Here is a 17555-nt window from a genome sequence, read left to right as displayed (position 1 = left end):
GCACATGGGACGAGGAAATGCATTATTATCACTTAGATGGTGAAGCTTGAAATATGTAAATATGTGAGAACAATGTTAAGAATGAATGTAATGAATGTAAACACTTAAAATATAATGGGTTGACATATCCTTCTCAAATATAATGATAATTAAACCCTACCCTAACATTACCTTAAACAATTATTGTTTCACAATTTGGTAATAGACTGATTTACTTGAAATAAAGCCTTTGGTGTGTAAAAAGTAAAGTATGGCTTGCTTTCCATGTTAATTTTAAACCAATCTGTTGGGCTTTATATTTAAATGATCCATGAGCTGAAACAACACAGCATTTGTGCAATATTTAGATGATCACTAGATATATAAATGGCAACTTCTTACCTCCTACACTGACCTTACCATGGTACTGCATGGTATTTTTGGTGGCATGAAACGGATGATACATTTTGTCAGAATGTTATATTAGATATAAGAATGTAACCCCTAAGGCATATTTCACATAAAATTCAAACAAATATGGGTTACGCATTAAAAAACTGCAGATTATGTATGTTGAATGTGTTCGTATCCTACAGGAAAAACGTGACAGGTGAACTTTATTGAACTCTTTCACAACCAACATGCATATGTAACGAGAGATTAAACTCACCCACAAACACGCATATAACATCCATCAGCACCATAAATAACTTATTCTTCTTCAGTTCCGACATGGCTGTGCTGTTTTTCTTTTCACGATTCTGATTTAAAGTCGCAGTGGCTCGTATAAAATCTGGGCTCGCGCGGTAACCCGATCTGCTCGTTCTTCCGGAAGTTCTCTGTTACCTGTGCTAAAGGTGCGCGTTTACGCGCTGGTTATTACGCGCGCTGAGAAGCGAACATTTCGCGCCACGGACCCCTGACTAAATAAACTTCCCGCGAGTAAACCAGTTGCGTGAACAATGAAGAGAAGAGTGCCCCGTGAAGCACAAACAGCAGAACTGAATTGACTCGCGCACGCCGAGATGTACTCCCCACATGTGACGTCACCTCTTTCTTTCCAAGCATATACACACTCACTGCTCTCTCTCTCTCTCTCAATTTCCACACACACACATTTACTCCCTCTCACTTTTTTTCTTTTACACACACTCTCTCTCTCTCTCTCTCTCTCGACAAACACACACACACATTCACTTGCTAGTCTCACACTACCCACATGCACGCACGCACAAACCTGTATTTCTTTCCTCAACACATATTCCCACTTTTTTTTACACACAACCACTCTATCAATTTAAATTGAAAGTACTTTATTGGCATGATGGTGTGTACTTATTGCTAAAGCATCTGTTTGCCAGTAACTTACTGTGGATTTAAATGCATGTTTTTTACTGGCAACAGTTTGTTTAAAGTTAAATGAACATTAAACTTGAACAAGTCTTTATTTTAAAACTATAAAATAACAACCTTATGCAAAGCATTCTGGGAACCAAAATTCTGAAGGAAAAAGGACGATGAGGACTAATCCGCTATTGTGTAAGAGCGTTATTTACCAAATGTATATGACCTTTAAGGATCTATCCAGGGAATAATTCACTTTGCTTATTTTATCCTGAAAGAGGAATCTCAGAATACTGTGCTGTTTTTTTGACACATTAGAGAAGGAATGTACAAATATTTGGACCTCACAAATAGCCATCTTGAACACACAAATATTGTTGGCTGCCTCCCACCATGTGGACAAAACCTGACCTGACCTGATTGTTAAACTATTCTGCCTAGTTGTGCTTTTGTTCCTGAAAACATTGAGAAAATCTTATCCTGACAAGGATAACAAAGCCTGTGTATATCCTTTTACGAGCAAATTGTCCTAATGTAAACAAGTACCCCACTGCCATTATTTTTACCTAAACTCTGAACATTTAAATAAAATATAAAATATAAAAACAAGACTTAATCTAATAAATCATGTTGCTTCTTGATATAAAAATGTGTAGATATTTAAACAAGACAAAAACACTAAATATAAAATGCAAATTCAATTTTTTGATATTTACATTACAAATGGTCAGGTCATCTCCAAGTTTAGCATGTACAATTAATAGTTGTACGTTTATTTCTGAGTATATTAAAGATTTATCATTTCCATTGACAAACAGATATGCCGAGAGGTCAAAGTGCAAATTAAATCTACTTATGATCAAATGGCACACCTGAGAGAGATCAATAAATATAACCAAAGTCCAAAGTAAGTTCGTATTTCCAACAACTTAAATAACATAACCTGTATACTCTATTGTGTGTATTTATTTTCACAACTAATATATTCAATACTGTACTGAACATTCCAATTACAACCACTTAAACATTTAAATTCACATTAAAAGTAAAATACAATAGTCTGTGTCATTTATCAGATCAGACATACAAGTTAAAAGCCTTGAGTGTATCATTTTACCTAATAATGCTGTCAAAATCAATATTTGAATGACAATAATTGTGCACATTAGACTGTAAAGAGAGTGTGTTATAGTAATAGTCAGCAGAATTTTGGCAGGCAAGTGTGAATAACTGCCCACGTTTGTAGGCTACATTTCATCCACTGTAAATATTGCTGTACCAGCTCTGGCGTACGTCCGATCTGTAGCCGGATGTGTATGTGACACGGTCCCGACCCATCTCTGTCCAAACAAAAAGGGATTTTGACAGGAATTCCAATCGCAGGAAAAATGGACCAGCCCTGGTGAACTTTGGTCCAAAGTCATGACATTCCCACAACGTTACGTTCCTGATCCTCGCCTGTGTCCTTTCCTTTTTCACACAACACTTTATCTTTAGATACGGCATATAAAAATAAACTTCTCCCGTTATTTTACAACAGCGTTCCTCGAGAACGTAAATAAAACAATACATTCAGTACAGATGGGTGGGTTGTGTCGTATCATTCACTTAGCAGTTCATCAGTTAGCAGTAAGTCTGCACTGTAAACCATGCAATCATACAAAAATTCACAGTTTGTCCCTTAAAAGTACGCAGTTGTGTGAGCTGAACAATATTAATTGTTCAAAACAGAACAATCATGTTTCCCTACTACCTGACACTGTTTAGATTTGCTAACATCAGGATGTCTGATATGCAATCAGTGGGCGGGGTTTTGGAGAAAGAGGGCGTGTAGCTGAAAGGATAAGTGGTTGAGATCACATACGGCTTGTCACAGATGGCACACTCTGGAATTGTGGATTGACTTAAAGGTGCAGTGTGTAGATTTTAGCGGCATCTAGTGGTAAGGTTGTGAATCTAACCCTTTCTTTCGAACCACATAGAGAAGCATCGTCTGAGACGCGCGTAGTAACAAACGCCCTTTGTAGAGCAGTTTGTCCGTTTTAGGCTACTGTAGAAACATGATGCCGCAAAATGGCCGCCTTCATGTAAGGGGACCCGCAGTGTATGTAGATAAAAACGGCTCATTCTAAGGTAATAAAAACCTTAAAGTTCATTATGTAAGGTCTTTATATACCACTGAAAACATAGTTATGTATATTATATTGCATTGCGGTAAAATAATAATTCTAAAATTTACAGACTGCACCTTTAAGCTGCATTCAGACTAGCAGTGACTACCAGTAGCAGAGCAACGCGATCTCAATGATTTCAATGGAAGTTTGGCGACTTCTGGCAACACGAGTGACAGTTGCCATTGGCGACTGGATGGGGCGTGTCCAGTCACGTGACAAAGTTGAAAAATGTTTAACTTTATGCAAATTATGAGCGACTACCAATGAGAACGAAGCGGTGGAGTTCACTTCATCTGTCTCTCATCAGTTACTGGAGTGGACGTTAATCATTTGTTTATGACAACCAGATGTACAAATGCCTCTTTTGAAAGAAACGAGCGATAAACAGCCACAAAGTCGCTTATAATGTGAATGTAGCTTAAAAGTCCACACTTTGATGACATCATGTAGTGCAGACCTTAGGGACCCTTGACGAGAGTCCCAGAGTGTGCACCGGAGTCGTATTTTGGAGAACAAAAAGAGGCGTTTTCAAACTGAAATAGGTGTTAAAAAATAATGATGTATGGCTTTTCAGGGCTTCCATACTTTTTGGATTGGATGGTTCAAAACACCTAATCGCAGTTTGAAAATGCCCCAAGATTTGGGAAACGCCCCTTATTGTTCCACAGAGACCTATATTTCGTATTTTGGGACAGACTCAAACGTCATGCTGGAAATAGGAAGAAAAGTTGCCCATCAGTGTGAACTCCTTCCATCTGTCTTCTGATTGCTCTTTCGCAAGGACTTCTGGGTTGGTAAAGTGCGTGAAACGTGCAGCAGTGCGGCCTTTGCTGAAGACTACATCAAGGGTGTAAAGGGGGCGCTGGTGAGCACACTTCAGAGCGTAAAAATGACAGACGGGCCCCCCACGGCAGGGGTAGGCAACGTAAAAATGACCTGGAGTGCCGATGTCTTGCAGGGTTTACCTCCAGCTTTAATCAAGCACACCTGAAACAGCTAATTAAGGTCTAAAGAGTCACCTGAAAACTACAGGTAGGCAAGGTTTTATCAGGGTTGGACCTAAAATCTGCAGGACATCGGCACTCCAGGACCGACGTTGCCTAACCTTGCCTTATGGACTCGTAGATTAAGGCCCTGTTCCAAATGGTGCACTTCATGTGGACTTTTGGTCTTGTGGCCTTAAATTGCACATGTTCACTTAGTCTCTTGTCCGTAGGGTATCCCATCTGTCATTTTATGCTCTGAAGTGTGCTCATCAGCGCCCCCTTTGCACCCTTGACGCGGTCTTGCTGCAGGCTCAACAGTCTTTGCGAAAGAGCAATCAGATGAGGGATAGGAGGACTGTCCCAAAATACGACTCCAGTGCACCCCTCATTGACTAGCATCAAGGGTCCCTAAGCTCTGCACTACATGATGTCATCAAAGTGTGGACTTTGTGTGTGTGCCATTTGGGACAGATCCTTTGCGAGCATGTGCAATTTAAGGCCACAAGACTGAAAGTCCACATAAAGTCCGCCATTTGGGACAGGGACATATAGCACCTGTATACATAGATATGTATATAAAGGCTAGATGGCTCAAGGCGGAGTCCCTAACGGCATCACCTGGCAGCCATCTTACGACAGGGCGCTCGCTCACTCGTAGCATTGAGTTTAATGGTGCAGGTACTTTTAAATGAACATAACTTGCTCAATTTTCTACCGATTTTCAAACGGTTTGGGTTTTTACAAACGTTATTAACGTGGCTATAATTCTGAATGCTTTAACATGTTTCATGAATTTATTTTTTATTTTAAGTATAGGTATGCAGTGTCATAGGTACATCTTTGACGTTTATAACAAACTAAACCGTTTGAAAATCGGTAAAAAATTAAGCAAGTTATGGTCATTTAAAAGTACCTGCATCATTAAAACTCAATGCTACGAGTGAGCGAGCGCCCTGTCCTAAGATGGCCGCCAAAATGCGGACGTTGCACTCAATTGGCCAGCAGCGCGGACGAGCCATCTAGCCTTTATATACATATCTATGCCTGTATAGCTTCAGGTCAGGACAGCAACTATTTCAACGAGAGGATGTGCGTTTGCACATTGGTTTGTCCCCTGAATCCAGAATGATACTGTATTCTTTTACTGGCAATACTGTGTTACCAGATATGGAATGGTTACTTTCAAGTACAATTGACTAACTACTGACTAACACATTTACTATGCTGCTGACTGGGGAAAAATGTGCAGACTTGGTGAAATGTGTGGAACAAATTAAAAAAATATCACAGTCTTATGAGTAGCCTAAGCAAATTAGTCAAGGTATACGATAGACAAACAAGCAAAGCTGCTAATGTTGAAGCTTGTGAATCACAGATGATTCAGATTGAAATCCTGCAAAGATTCATGTATGTGATATTGCTTATCATTTTACATAAAAATTTAAAATAGCTGATCTAAAATTTAGCCTCAATAATCTAAACAATATGAAAATTACTTTTACTTTTGTAATACCTCAATGCCAGATATGCAGACAAATACAGACATGCAGTAAGATCAGACATGCAGAAGCCTTTCCACTGAGCAAGGCATGTCAAAAAGACGTCATTTCAACGTCCCATGAAGAGCCAGGATTAATGTTTTTATGATGCTTTTTTATGTCGTGTTCTGGACGTTCAGGTGACCTCCACGCAAAACTATTTAAAATGTGGCAATTTTATACAGCATGTTTTTTTTTACTTAATTCTGCTCAAAAATGCTTAAGATGTGTTTAGTGCCAAGAGAGGTCACACTAAACACTGATGATGCCTAAAGACGACATTTCGTTCTGATAATGTCATTTGTATATATTTCCTGTATTTTCTGTTTGTATCTTAATAAAACAGATTGAAAAATAAATAGGCATGGACATGAAAACTTCTAAAACAACAAGTCTGGTGGTGGTGGCCTAAAACTTTTGCACAGTACTTTGTATTCTCTGTTAAATAACTAAAATCATAATCACGTTACAATTTTTTTTAAGTTGTCTTGATAAAGCATTGTTTTGAAAAAGGGGCGGAGTCAGACATTGTAGATATTGGGGGCTTAATCCAAATCTAGGGGTTCCAAAGCATTTAATTTTTCTCCATTTAAGGCAGCTTTATAAACTTTTTTAATCTAAGTATTATCATTTTGAAACTGTAACATATTTTGACAATGACACTTTAACTTCTTTATCCAAAAATGTGTTTGCTGTAATCCAGTAAGTATGAAGCTAAATACAAAAATAACAATTTTGCAAACTAGCAAAACAATTTCTCAAGCGCTCTCTCTCTCTCTGATCTCTCTCTCCACCGTCTTCTGTCCCTCATTACACTAACAATTATCACACATAATTTGTAAGAGATTGAGGATTCACATTTTATATTGTCTATCAATGTAGGCAAAACATAAGCTGTCTAAGTATATTGTAACTATATACTTTCTCAACTTCTTACTTCTGACGGCTTTAAAAAAAATGTACATCATAAACTACATAAACTTTAAATAATAAGTATAGCCTACAAGTGTACATGTAGTATAATATTAATAGTAATTATTTATGTTAATACATAACCTGGTTACGTTACATGAACACTGTAAAATTAATCGCTGTGAAGTGATGCTTAGAGATTTCTTATGAAAATATGTATACACAATAGAAACAACTAAAAGTCTACTTGAAAAGATTTAATAGACTAAAAATCGGTGAGATGACGCCATCAAGTGGATATTTAAGGAATCTCTCATAATTCAATGATTCTAACATAGGGGACAGAGATTTTATTTCTGTAATGCTACAATAAATAAAAATGAATATATTTGTAGACAAAGGTAATGAAGTATGTACAAGAACATGATTTTATGAAAAAAATTTCCACAAATGGACAATTATTATTATTACTTAGCTTTCGTAATCTGACAGTCCTATACTGCAATCAAGTATGAATGTAACTTACTGTTTAATAAGAAAGTAAAATGTACACATTTAAATAAATAACTATATGATTTAAAGATTTAGCCAATAAAATATGGAAGCACTGAAGCGCAACGTCAAAAATAAAAACATGTCCATACATTCACACTTCACACTTTATTCTCTTGCACAACAATAAATTATATATAAAAAAAACGTTGTTACACACCTTGTTTCTCCAAGTAAATGAAAATATTTTTCCCCTCACTGAAACCTGCTCCATCCTGGGTCGACAACAGTCTGAAAACAAATGACCCAACCTGTAACCCAGTGAAGTGTTGGGTTAAAAATAATTACAGCGGTTCTAAATGTCAACAAATCCCATATCAAGCATGTAACATCAATGAATAATCACATATCAACAAGATTTCATTGTTGTGGTGACATCTGGGGGCCAAAGTTGGTATTGTTAGCTACTAGCTAGCAAGCTTTTTTCCTTTAGTGGTCTTTTAAAAAGAAAAAAATAATTGAAACAGAAAAAAAACTTGAAACAGAAAAAATGTTTTAGAATTTTTTTTTAAAATAGGAAAAAATTATATTGAAAGAAATATAATAGGGCTTTTATAAAAACACTTCCGTATCAGATTAGTTAACCTCGTTTCTTGCGAAAAATCGATCACCGGTGATTGTCGCGAGATGCATGCCTGTTAGAAAAGTTTCCGCGGCAACCTTCCCGATCTCTCTGATGAAACCAATACAGAAGTGACATAAAATGCAATTTATCAACGGGCCGCTAAAGGCTGGCTCCAATATGGAGTTAATACAGACCTCCATGTTAAAATGCCCAGAGGTTTTTTTCTAACTCATCTTTATAAATTATATTAACCCAGGTCCATAGTGTACTTAAAGTGCCTTACTTTCGCATACTAATTTTGTACTTAATAAACTAAAAATTCATCTTTAGTACTTCTTAAGATATTCTTAAGATTATCTAAGTGTACTTCACTGTGCTATTTTGAGACACCATGAATTTGAACTAAAATGCACTTTTAACATACTCTCTGTATTAAAAAAATATTTAGTTAATACTTGAACCAATCTTTGTATGAAAGTTGACTACAAGTTTACTACAAGTGGTACCTTAATACATTTTTAAAATACATTTTAAGCACATTTTGGTTCATATTTATGGTGTCTCGGGGTGGCACAGTGAAGTGCACTTGGATGATCTTGAGAACATCTTGGGAAGTACTGAAGATGAATTTTTTGTATATTAAGTACAAAATTAGTATGTGAAAATAAAGCACTTTAAAGGAACACGCCCACATTTTGGGAATTTAGCTTATTCACCGTATCCCCCAGAGTTAGATAAGTCCATACATACCTCTCTCATCTCCGTGCGTGCTGTAACTCTGTCTGACGCAGCCCCCGCTAGCTTAGCTTAGCACAAAGACTGGAAATGCATGGCTCCAGCTAGTATACTGCTCCCAATAAGTGACAAAATAACGCGATCATTTTCCTATTTATGTGTTGTGATTTGTATAGTCAAACCGTGTACAAATAACAAGGTGATATGAGACACAGCGATCTTTTAACAGTATACATACTGAGAACTATATTCTCTGAAGACGAAGCACTGCCGCATGGGCGGAGTGATTTGCACAACTCTGACCGAACTCTCTGCTCCTCACCAGGGGCTTCTCGTGTGCTGCGAGCAGATCACTCCGCCACACGGTTTGACTATACAAATCACAACACATAAATAGGAAAATGATCGCGTTATTTTGTCACTTATTGGGAGCAGTATACTAGCTGGAGCCATGCATTTCCAGTCTTTGTGCTAAGCTAAGCTAGCGGGGGCTGCGTCAGACAGAGTTACAGCGCGCACGGAGATGAGAGAGGTGTGTGTGGACTTGTCTGGCTCTGGGGGATGCGGTGAATGAGCTGGATTCCCAAGATGTGGGCGTGTTCCTTTAAGTACACTATGGAAGTGTACTACTTTTTCACCTGGGAAAATGTTAAGTCAATGTTAAGACGCGTTGATGCACATATGGAGGTCTCGCGGCACGAACTATGCGTTAAGCGCAGTGCGGTAGACGCAATTCCACCTCATTCGCATGTCTAGTTGAAAACATTTAACTTTGGCAGAAAAACGCGCTGCGTTAATTAATCAGGAGCTTGCTCTAGTAGTGACTTGATTACATGAAGCCAGCAGAGTCGCAGAAGCCCCTCCCATGTTGTTACAGACCAGGGGCTGGTTGCACCAGCTGTGCGTAAGTTACAACGTAGCTTAGTTACGACGTAAATGGGCACTAACTAAATATTTACGGAAGCCTCTGTCCATGAATAACGGTTGGAATTAGATGTCAGCCAGATTAGATCACATCGATAAGCCTTAAGAACAAATGGTGCAACCGAATTAAGTAAAGAGTTAGTTATAAACTAGCTAGTAGTTACTAAGCCTCTAGTTTGGACTTTACGTCCCAGTTTAAGTAAGAACTTACGAACGACTATTAAATTGAATGGGGCTCAGGAACAGTTTGTTTACAAAGATTCTTCAAAATATCTTCCTCTGTCTCCATCACAGCAAAGAAATGTATTCAGGTTTGGAACAACATGAGAGTGAGTAAATGAGAAAGTTTTCATTTTGGGTGAACTATCCCTTTAAAAAGTATTTTCACTCCTCCCCTCACTGCAGCGCCTACTCTCGTCTAAATTTCAGGCGAGGCAAGCCGCATCACAAACAAGCCTAATGTGTCATATTTTTTAAAATAATAAAAAAACATATCTGGCTACATCTTTATTTTTTAAAAGTAGGCTATGAAAGGTCTCAGCTGTCGGGTCCAGCCGATAAATGTGCATGGCGGGAACCGCGAGTGGCGCCCTCCGTAGGCTAAACCGTCTCATTTCAATTCGCTTCGTGGACTTCAGAGGCTGCAGCCTTCAAATACCGAGTCTTGCCTTTAAATTCCGCCGAGGGATCCACCAACATGGCAAAACGCGATTGGTTTCCGGGTCGTATGTAGGAGCGAGGAAACATATTGAGACACACCCTTTGGAAACATTACGATACGTGTGTCGTCTTGTTGGCTTTAAACTCAGTCATGGATTCTCTGGATAAAGAGCTAATCTGTGCAGTTTGTCAGGATATATTTGAAGAACCTGTAACTTTACCCTGTGGTCACAATTACTGCGAGCGGTGCGTCAAGGACCTGAAGAGATCCATGAGAGAAACCGAAGATGACGAACGCGCGAGAACTCGCTACTACACGTGCCCCCTGTGTTTGTCTCCGTGCGACTCGAGAGTGGAGCTGAAGAAAAACACAGTGCTCAGTAACATCATTGACAAATACCAGAGTAAGAAAGACACTGGTATGGAGTGCAGCGTGTGTAAGGGTGAACAGAAACTGGCAGCGGAGAAAGTCTGCATTAAATGCGACGAGTATTATTGCACTGTGCACGTGATGCCACATCTGGAGAATAACACACTGCGACAGCACGTGCTGATCGATCCAGTGGCTAACACCAGCAGACTGTGTAAAGTACATGGGAAAGAGTTGGAGTTGTTCTGTACGACCGACAGCACTGCTCTGTGTGTGTACTGCATGTTACCATCTGAAGCCAAACATCTGCAGGGTCACAATGTGGTCAAACTCTCGGACTCCATGGACAGTTTTAAGGTTAATCTCATTTCTTATTCCCAGTTTAATAGCTCCGTGACGTAGGCGCTAACTGGATGCAAAACAAAGGGCGGCAGTCAGTGGGTGCATCCAAATTTGAAGGTCTGGATCCTTTTAAGGATGAGGACTTTGAAGGCAAGAGTCTGTATTTGAAGGCTGCAGCCTCTGAAGTCCACGAAGCGAACTGAAATGAGACAGTCTAGCCTACGGGGAGTTGCGTCACTTGCTGTTCCCGCCCATTACCCCTGTCAGCGGGAGATAAGACTTTTAAAAATAAATATGGAGCCAAATATTTTTTATTTCATTTTAGAAAATATGACACATTGATACAGATTAAACTACCCAACAGTATATACAATTTAGAAACCTTAGAAATATTCAAAAGTATTACAGCATTGCTATAATTTATAATAGTAAAAAGTGACAAGGACCTTTAATTTACAAAATGTACATTTTAACTACAGTAAACAAAGGCCACATTTGGAGGCTGCATGTGAAGGAGCCTTTGAAATGGGACAGCCTTGGTGGCGGCCCTGTGACGTCATTGGCCTTTAAATATGGCCTTCGAAGGATGCAACCTCTGAATTGTGATGCACCCAATATAAATCAGACCCAGCTAACAGAGGACATTTCTTGAACGTTACTTTAAATTAAACATACAGAACATTCAGAAATAATGTTTTATAATATGTTTTAGTAAAATGCAATGTTTCTTTTACAATTTACAGCAAAAAAGTAATTGTAGAAAAAAGTTGTTTTAAACATTGTGAACATTAAAACATGACATTATCATAATGTTTGAATATGACCAAATATAACATTCCTCTAACGTTCAGACAACCAAGAAATGGTCTTAAAGAGGTCATATTATGATTTTTTTAAAGATGTAAAATAAGTCTTTGGTGTACCCAGAGTGCATATGTTTTAGCTAAAAATACCACAGATATAATTTATTATAGCATGTTAAAATTACCACTTAGTTGGTGCGAAAAAAATATGCAATTTTTGGGTGTGTCCTTTAAAGTGCAAATGAGCTGATGAAATGCAAACACTGATCACAATTAGGGCTGGGTATCAATTCAGATGTTCCAGATCGTTTCGATTTGCAAGCTATCAAATCGATTCGATTCCGATTATCGGATAGATTTTTATACTCGATTCAACTCAATAAATATACACTGTAAAAAAAACCCGTAAAAATTGCAGCTGAGTTGCCGGTAATTTACCGTAGATTTAAATTTGTGTTATTTACTTGAAACATTTTGTTCAAAGTTAAATGAACATTTAACATTTACAAGTCTTTGTCTTTACAGAGTAAAACAAAAAAAGCATCAAGCAAAACATTCTGGGAAACAAAATCTGAAGCAAAAAACAGAAAAAGGTTGATGATGATTTCTGGTTCCCGGAGTGCTTTGCATGAGGCTGTTTTTGTATGGTTTTATTCTGTAAAGATAAAGACTTGTTAATATTTAAAATTTATTTAACTTTGATCAAACTCTTGCCAGTAAATAACATAAATGTAAATCTACGGTAAATTACCGGCAACCCAGCTGCAATAACATTGAAATTTTTACGGACTTTTTTTACAGTGTAGATACTATATTTATAAAAAAGAACAGTGAACATAAGTTTACAAGGGTAATCAATAAAAAGGAATTAAGAGCCACAGACCTGTATATTAAACTCTTGTATTTTAGGTACACTTGGGTACATTAAAACAGAACCCATCTCTAATTTTCAAATGCATACAATTATGTTAAATACAATATAATTTTGATTCAAGACGAAAAATGTATGCTGAAAAAGTCAGAACAGTCGAGTGGAGAAGCCTAGAATAACATTAATCTTACATTCAATGTTTGCGGAAATACATATGGGAAAAAAAAACGATTCGTGGTCTTTGAGAATCAATTTTGAATCGACCACGTAAAAACACGATTATTCGAAAAATCGCTTTTTTTGCCCAGCCCTAATCACAATGATGGTGGATTGTTGAAATTGAAACTCAGTTGTGCTGTCAGTTATTTGTTCTTTCTCTCTGCACAAAATGGCAGTGCTGTGGTTGGATAGTGCAGATTAAGGGGCGGTATTATTGTTATTGCTACCTACATTACAAAACAGGCATTTTTTACATTCTTGCAGAGAATGCTTTACCAAAACTATGGGCACTGGGGACCCAATTATAGCAGTTTAACATGGAAAAAAATCTAATGACCCTTTAAGCAACCCCAAAATTCATACATAATTTTTTTTATTTAACTCTAAAGTTGATTTTTTTATATAATTGATTTCCACAGGAGGAGTGTAAAGTTAAACTTGACTGTATTAAAGCTAACCTGTCTAAAGTTCAAGATGGACTTTCCATACTAGACGAACAATCATCTGCCACTAAGGTAGGTCACATAAAAGTAAAATGTAATTTTTTTGAATGCTTACTTGATCTTCTTAACACACAGGAGGAGATCGAGAATCAGCAGCAAGAGAGCACAAAGGTCTTGAGCAGGATGAGGCTTTTCTTAAGTTTTGAAGAGAAAGCCTGGCAGAAGCGTTTCTCGGTGGACCTGGTGCAGGAGGGCCAAAGCGTGAGACAGAAAGCAGAGAGAATGAACAGGTTGAGAAGTAGGTTACTACAGGCACATGAAACCTTGGGTCAGGCCCAAAACTTTCACGACCCTTTGATTCTACTGCAGGTGAGCGGTTTACGTTGGTGTTAATTTAGGTTTGTTGTGCAATGAATAAAGAGGTCATACCAGTCATATACATACAAGTGTCATGAATGTCAGAGGCAGGTGAACGCAAAATACTTTAAATATAGACAAGACACTAAGCAGTAAAAACTTGACAAAGACTTTACAAAGATGGGAATTGACGATGAAAGACTAAAAGACTTCACACTGGTAAAGTAAAAAACTATCACAGGACAGCAAACACAGGGGTATTAAATAGGGAAGCAAATAATAAGGGGAACAGGTGAAGGGTATGAAACAATGATGTGATAATTAATGAGGAGAGGAGGGGTTGGGGCCAAGACAAAGACAGGAGAGCACATGGCACACCAAAACAAACAGAGGCCATGTGCTTCCACACAAAACAAGTAGGACTGTCATGATCCTCTCCCAATAAGCTAGAAAACTTTGACAAGGTTGACATGACCAGAAGTTGAATAAATAAGGTTTTCATTGATGTATGGTTTGTTAGGATAGGACAAAGTAAAATTTTTCTCAACTTTGTCGTGTCACTGGACATACCCACTTCCAGTCGGCAATGGTCACTGTCGCCCGTGGCGCTGGAAGTTGCCAAGCTTTCATTCAAATGAATACAATCATGTCGCTACACTGCTAGTCACTGGTTACCTGAACAGGGTGTCGATCACATACAGCAACCCACAGCTACAAAATTTTGATTTAAATTGATGTAGTAACTCTGATAAGATTACTTGTGTTCTGCCAATCCAGCAACTTTTCTGAATTTCTAAAATAATTTATCTATTTCTTTAGTAACTGTAAATCAAAAAAACTCTTATCTTAACTCTTTATTGCATTATTAACATGCTGGTTAAAGTTATGTAAACATATAAACTTTCAAATAAATTTTCTTTTTCCTTTTACAGACTTTAAAAAATACAGACTGGTAAGCTTCTAACTTTGCATTAATTATTAGTGGTTTTTACTTTTAACTCTTAGTTTGTTCAGAATTATTAAGTCCTGTGTTGTCATTTTTGGTTTTGTTAGGACTGATTTATTTGATGAAAAAACTTGTGAAAATCAGATCTCAGAGACAATTGAGTGGAATCATGCAAAACCCACAGCTCTGTCAAAGATTTCCCCGTTGCTCCAGTCAATTCGCAAGACATTTGCTGGTAGGCAGAATTTTTTAGGCTGGATTTATACTGCAGATCTTGATGCCCAATTCCAATTGAGTGACTATATCTGATTTCTTTGATGACCCACTTACATTATCTTTTAAAGGGCTCATATTATGAGATTTTTTTAAAAACGTAAAACAAGTCTTTGGTATTCACAGAGTACATATGTGAAGTTTTAGCTCAAAATATAGATAATTTATTGTAGCATGTTAAAATTGCCACTTTGTAAGTGCGAGCAAAAATGTGCCGTTTTTGGGTGTGTCCTTTAAAATGTAAATGAGCTGATGAAATGCAAACACTGATCACCATAATGGTGGTTTGTTGAAATTGAAACTCAATTGTACTTTAAAATATATTCTCTCCGCACTAAATAGCAGTGACGTGGTTGGATAGTGCAGATTGACTGTGCGTTCACACCAGATGTGGAAGAGGCGGCAAAAACGCGCTATTTGCGCGTAGTTGGACGCTTTAACATTTTGAGTTTATAAGAATATGATATAAGAATGATAATAAATAATTATGCATGTATGTATAGGCCTATATATATTTTTCTTTAAGGTAGAAAAGTGATTTAATCAGAAGCAGTGAGAGATTTTCTCTCAATGCTGTTTGATTAACACGGGTGACAGACAGGAGCAAAATTAGGTAACTCCCCCTTTAAGACCAAAGTCGGGATCCAATACACTGTTACACATGCGCTTTCTCTTTTATCTGTTTACTTTCTCTTAAACACTACCAGTTAGGTCTTATGACGATGCTTGCAAAGACGGGAATTTTGACGCATATGTGTATTTAAGGCCAATAAAGCGGGAAAAATGCTCACGAGCTTAATGAGCAGCAGTCACGCGACTTGCGCGCTCCTCACAGACAGAAAGAGCAGCGGTTGCGTGACTTGTCCGCTCCTGACACACAGAAAGAACGCACGCATATAGATCTGTTGTCTATGTTTCAATGGCTTAAAATAACTTGTTCTAAAACTGCAGTGCTTAAATACGTGTACAAATGATACGTTTTCGCGACCACGCGCACAGGAGCATGACATCGATAGAAACGATAGTCCAAAATCTCTACCGGTTGACAAATTTCTACCGGTTAATTATGTCTACTGGATTATCGCCCACCCCTAATGATTATCCTCCATTGTTGTTTTGTTTTTCTGCCTACGCTCACTTCCTGTAACCACGTCACTGCTAGAGCAAGCTCCTGATTGGTTAACACCGCACAAAAATCTGCTTTCTGTTCTGATTTTTCAACTTGCGCGGATCTCACGTCAACACTTAATTTGCGTGGCGCACGCACTCCCCTTTGCGCCATTCGTGCTTACCGCGCCACAGGATGCCTATTCACGTCTTTGCATTGACTTAACACGGAAATCACTCACGCCTGCCAGCTTTTCCGTGTCTGGTGTGAACGCACCACAAGGGGCAGTATTATTGTAACTGGACTTGCTACCTACATCACAAAACAGGCAAAATCTAAATCACATAATTTTCACATGCTTTTCAGAGAATGGTTTACCAAAACAAAGTTTCTGGGTTGATCTTTTTCACATTGTCTAGGTTGATAGAAGCACTGGGGACCCAATTATAGGACATAAACATGGAAAAAGTCCGATTTTCACACTATGACCCCTTATTTCAAGACTTATTTTACATCTTTAAAAAAATTCATTTATTTCTTATTTAAAATGGCGAGCAACATCCTGAAATCTTTTAGTGTCTTTGTTTAACTTGCAGGGGAGGATATCATGTTCAACTCTTCGTCAGCACATCACAGACTCAAGTTTAACCCAGAGCGCACCACCGTGTGGCTGACAGATGATGGTGGACTTTGTTCTGCCTCTTTGTCCTCTGAAGATTTTTACTGTGTGGTGGGTGAAGCTTCATTCTGCCGTGGCATCCACTACTGGGAGGTTGATGTGGCTTCTGTCCACTCTTGGGCAGTTGGAGTGTCATACAGATGTCAGCAGGATCGTTCTGGTCTTGGCAGGAATGATCTTTCCTGGGCTTTACACTACAGTAGGGACCGCAGGCAGTTCTGTGCCCACCACGACTGGCTTCAGTTCAGCTTCTCAGATTCTGGCCTCCCCGCACGAGTTGGTGTTTATTTGGATATGGATAGTGGGTTCCTGTCTTTCTATGATGCCGTTAATATCAAGCATCTTTACACTTTTTATTGTGACTTTCAAGCTCCAGTGTTTCCTGCTTTCTGTCTGAGTTTGAGGAATGCAGCAGGAGCTTCACAGCAGATGAAAATAATAAACCCCACGTCAAATAAAAGACTAGGGATGCTTTGATCAGGATTTTGCAGCCAATACTAATGATGACCATCAATACAGTATAACTTTACAACACGTAATTGATTATTTTTTAGATTATGGCATTTTTCCTGCACGTGAGTTATGTTTACCGTTACCAAGAACATTATCACCTATTATACTACTCACTCGATACTCATTGGTGGCATCCACCGCTTATCTTGGTAAGTGATACAGTGGGGGAAATAAGTGTTGAACTCGTCAACATTTTTTTCGGTACATGTGTTTCCAATGAGGTTATTCATGTGAAATTTTCACCAGACATCAGAATTTTCTC

The 17555-nt window shown here is 38.2% G+C and overlaps 2 protein-coding genes and 1 long non-coding RNA gene across 4 annotated transcripts in view; 1 reads left to right on the top strand and 2 right to left on the bottom strand.

Annotated features, from left to right (window-relative positions):
• Positions 1–1053, bottom strand: part of LOC141351003 (phospholipid phosphatase 2-like) — a 43249-nt gene extending 42196 nt beyond the window's left edge. The window contains exon 1 of the mRNA XM_073856955.1: positions 650–1053. Coding sequence (XP_073713056.1) covers positions 650–713 — 64 coding nt within the window. The 5' untranslated portion in view covers positions 714–1053. The remainder of the gene's footprint in view (positions 1–649) is intronic.
• Positions 1054–2177: 1124 nt separating this feature from the next.
• Positions 2178–13655, bottom strand: LOC129443144 (uncharacterized). The gene is made up of 3 exons (XR_008644110.2): positions 13533–13655; positions 7646–7736; positions 2178–2663 (listed from the first exon to the last, which is right to left on the bottom strand). It is a non-coding gene; the product is annotated as an uncharacterized lncRNA (long non-coding RNA).
• Positions 10152–17547, top strand: LOC129443143 (E3 ubiquitin-protein ligase TRIM17). Of its 2 annotated transcripts, XM_055203573.2 has the most exons (6): positions 10154–11096; positions 13394–13489; positions 13553–13786; positions 14707–14726; positions 14828–14955; positions 16698–17547. In XM_055203573.2, the coding sequence occupies exons 1-6, from the start codon at positions 10521–10523 to the stop codon at positions 17255–17257; spliced, it is 1614 nt and encodes a 537-aa protein (XP_055059548.2). In that variant the 5' UTR covers positions 10154–10520; the 3' UTR covers positions 17258–17547. The 2 variants fall into 2 exon arrangements, with proteins under 2 accessions (XP_073713040.1, XP_055059548.2); XM_073856939.1 differs by having other exon boundaries at positions 10152–11096; positions 13394–13786.
• Positions 17548–17555: the final 8 nt, after the last annotated feature.

This window comes from Misgurnus anguillicaudatus, chromosome 2 (genome assembly GCF_027580225.2).
Source record: "Misgurnus anguillicaudatus chromosome 2, ASM2758022v2, whole genome shotgun sequence".
In the NCBI taxonomy this organism is placed as follows: domain Eukaryota; kingdom Metazoa; phylum Chordata; class Actinopteri; order Cypriniformes; family Cobitidae; genus Misgurnus; species Misgurnus anguillicaudatus.
Note: the sequence above shows the minus strand (reverse complement) of the source record. Positions and strands in the feature narration are given on the sequence as shown.

Excerpts from the sequence above, each read along its gene's own strand:
- LOC129443143 (XM_073856939.1), top strand. The coding sequence starts at position 10,521 with ATGGATTCTCTGGATAAAGAGCTAATCTGTGCAGTTTGTCAGGATATA. Across the intron at positions 11,097-13,393 it reads ACTCCATGGACAGTTTTAAG|GAGGAGTGTAAAGTTAAACT; the intron begins GTTAATCTCATT and ends TGATTTCCACAG. Across the intron at positions 14,956-16,697 it reads AATTCGCAAGACATTTGCTG|GGGAGGATATCATGTTCAAC; the intron begins GTAGGCAGAATT and ends TTTAACTTGCAG.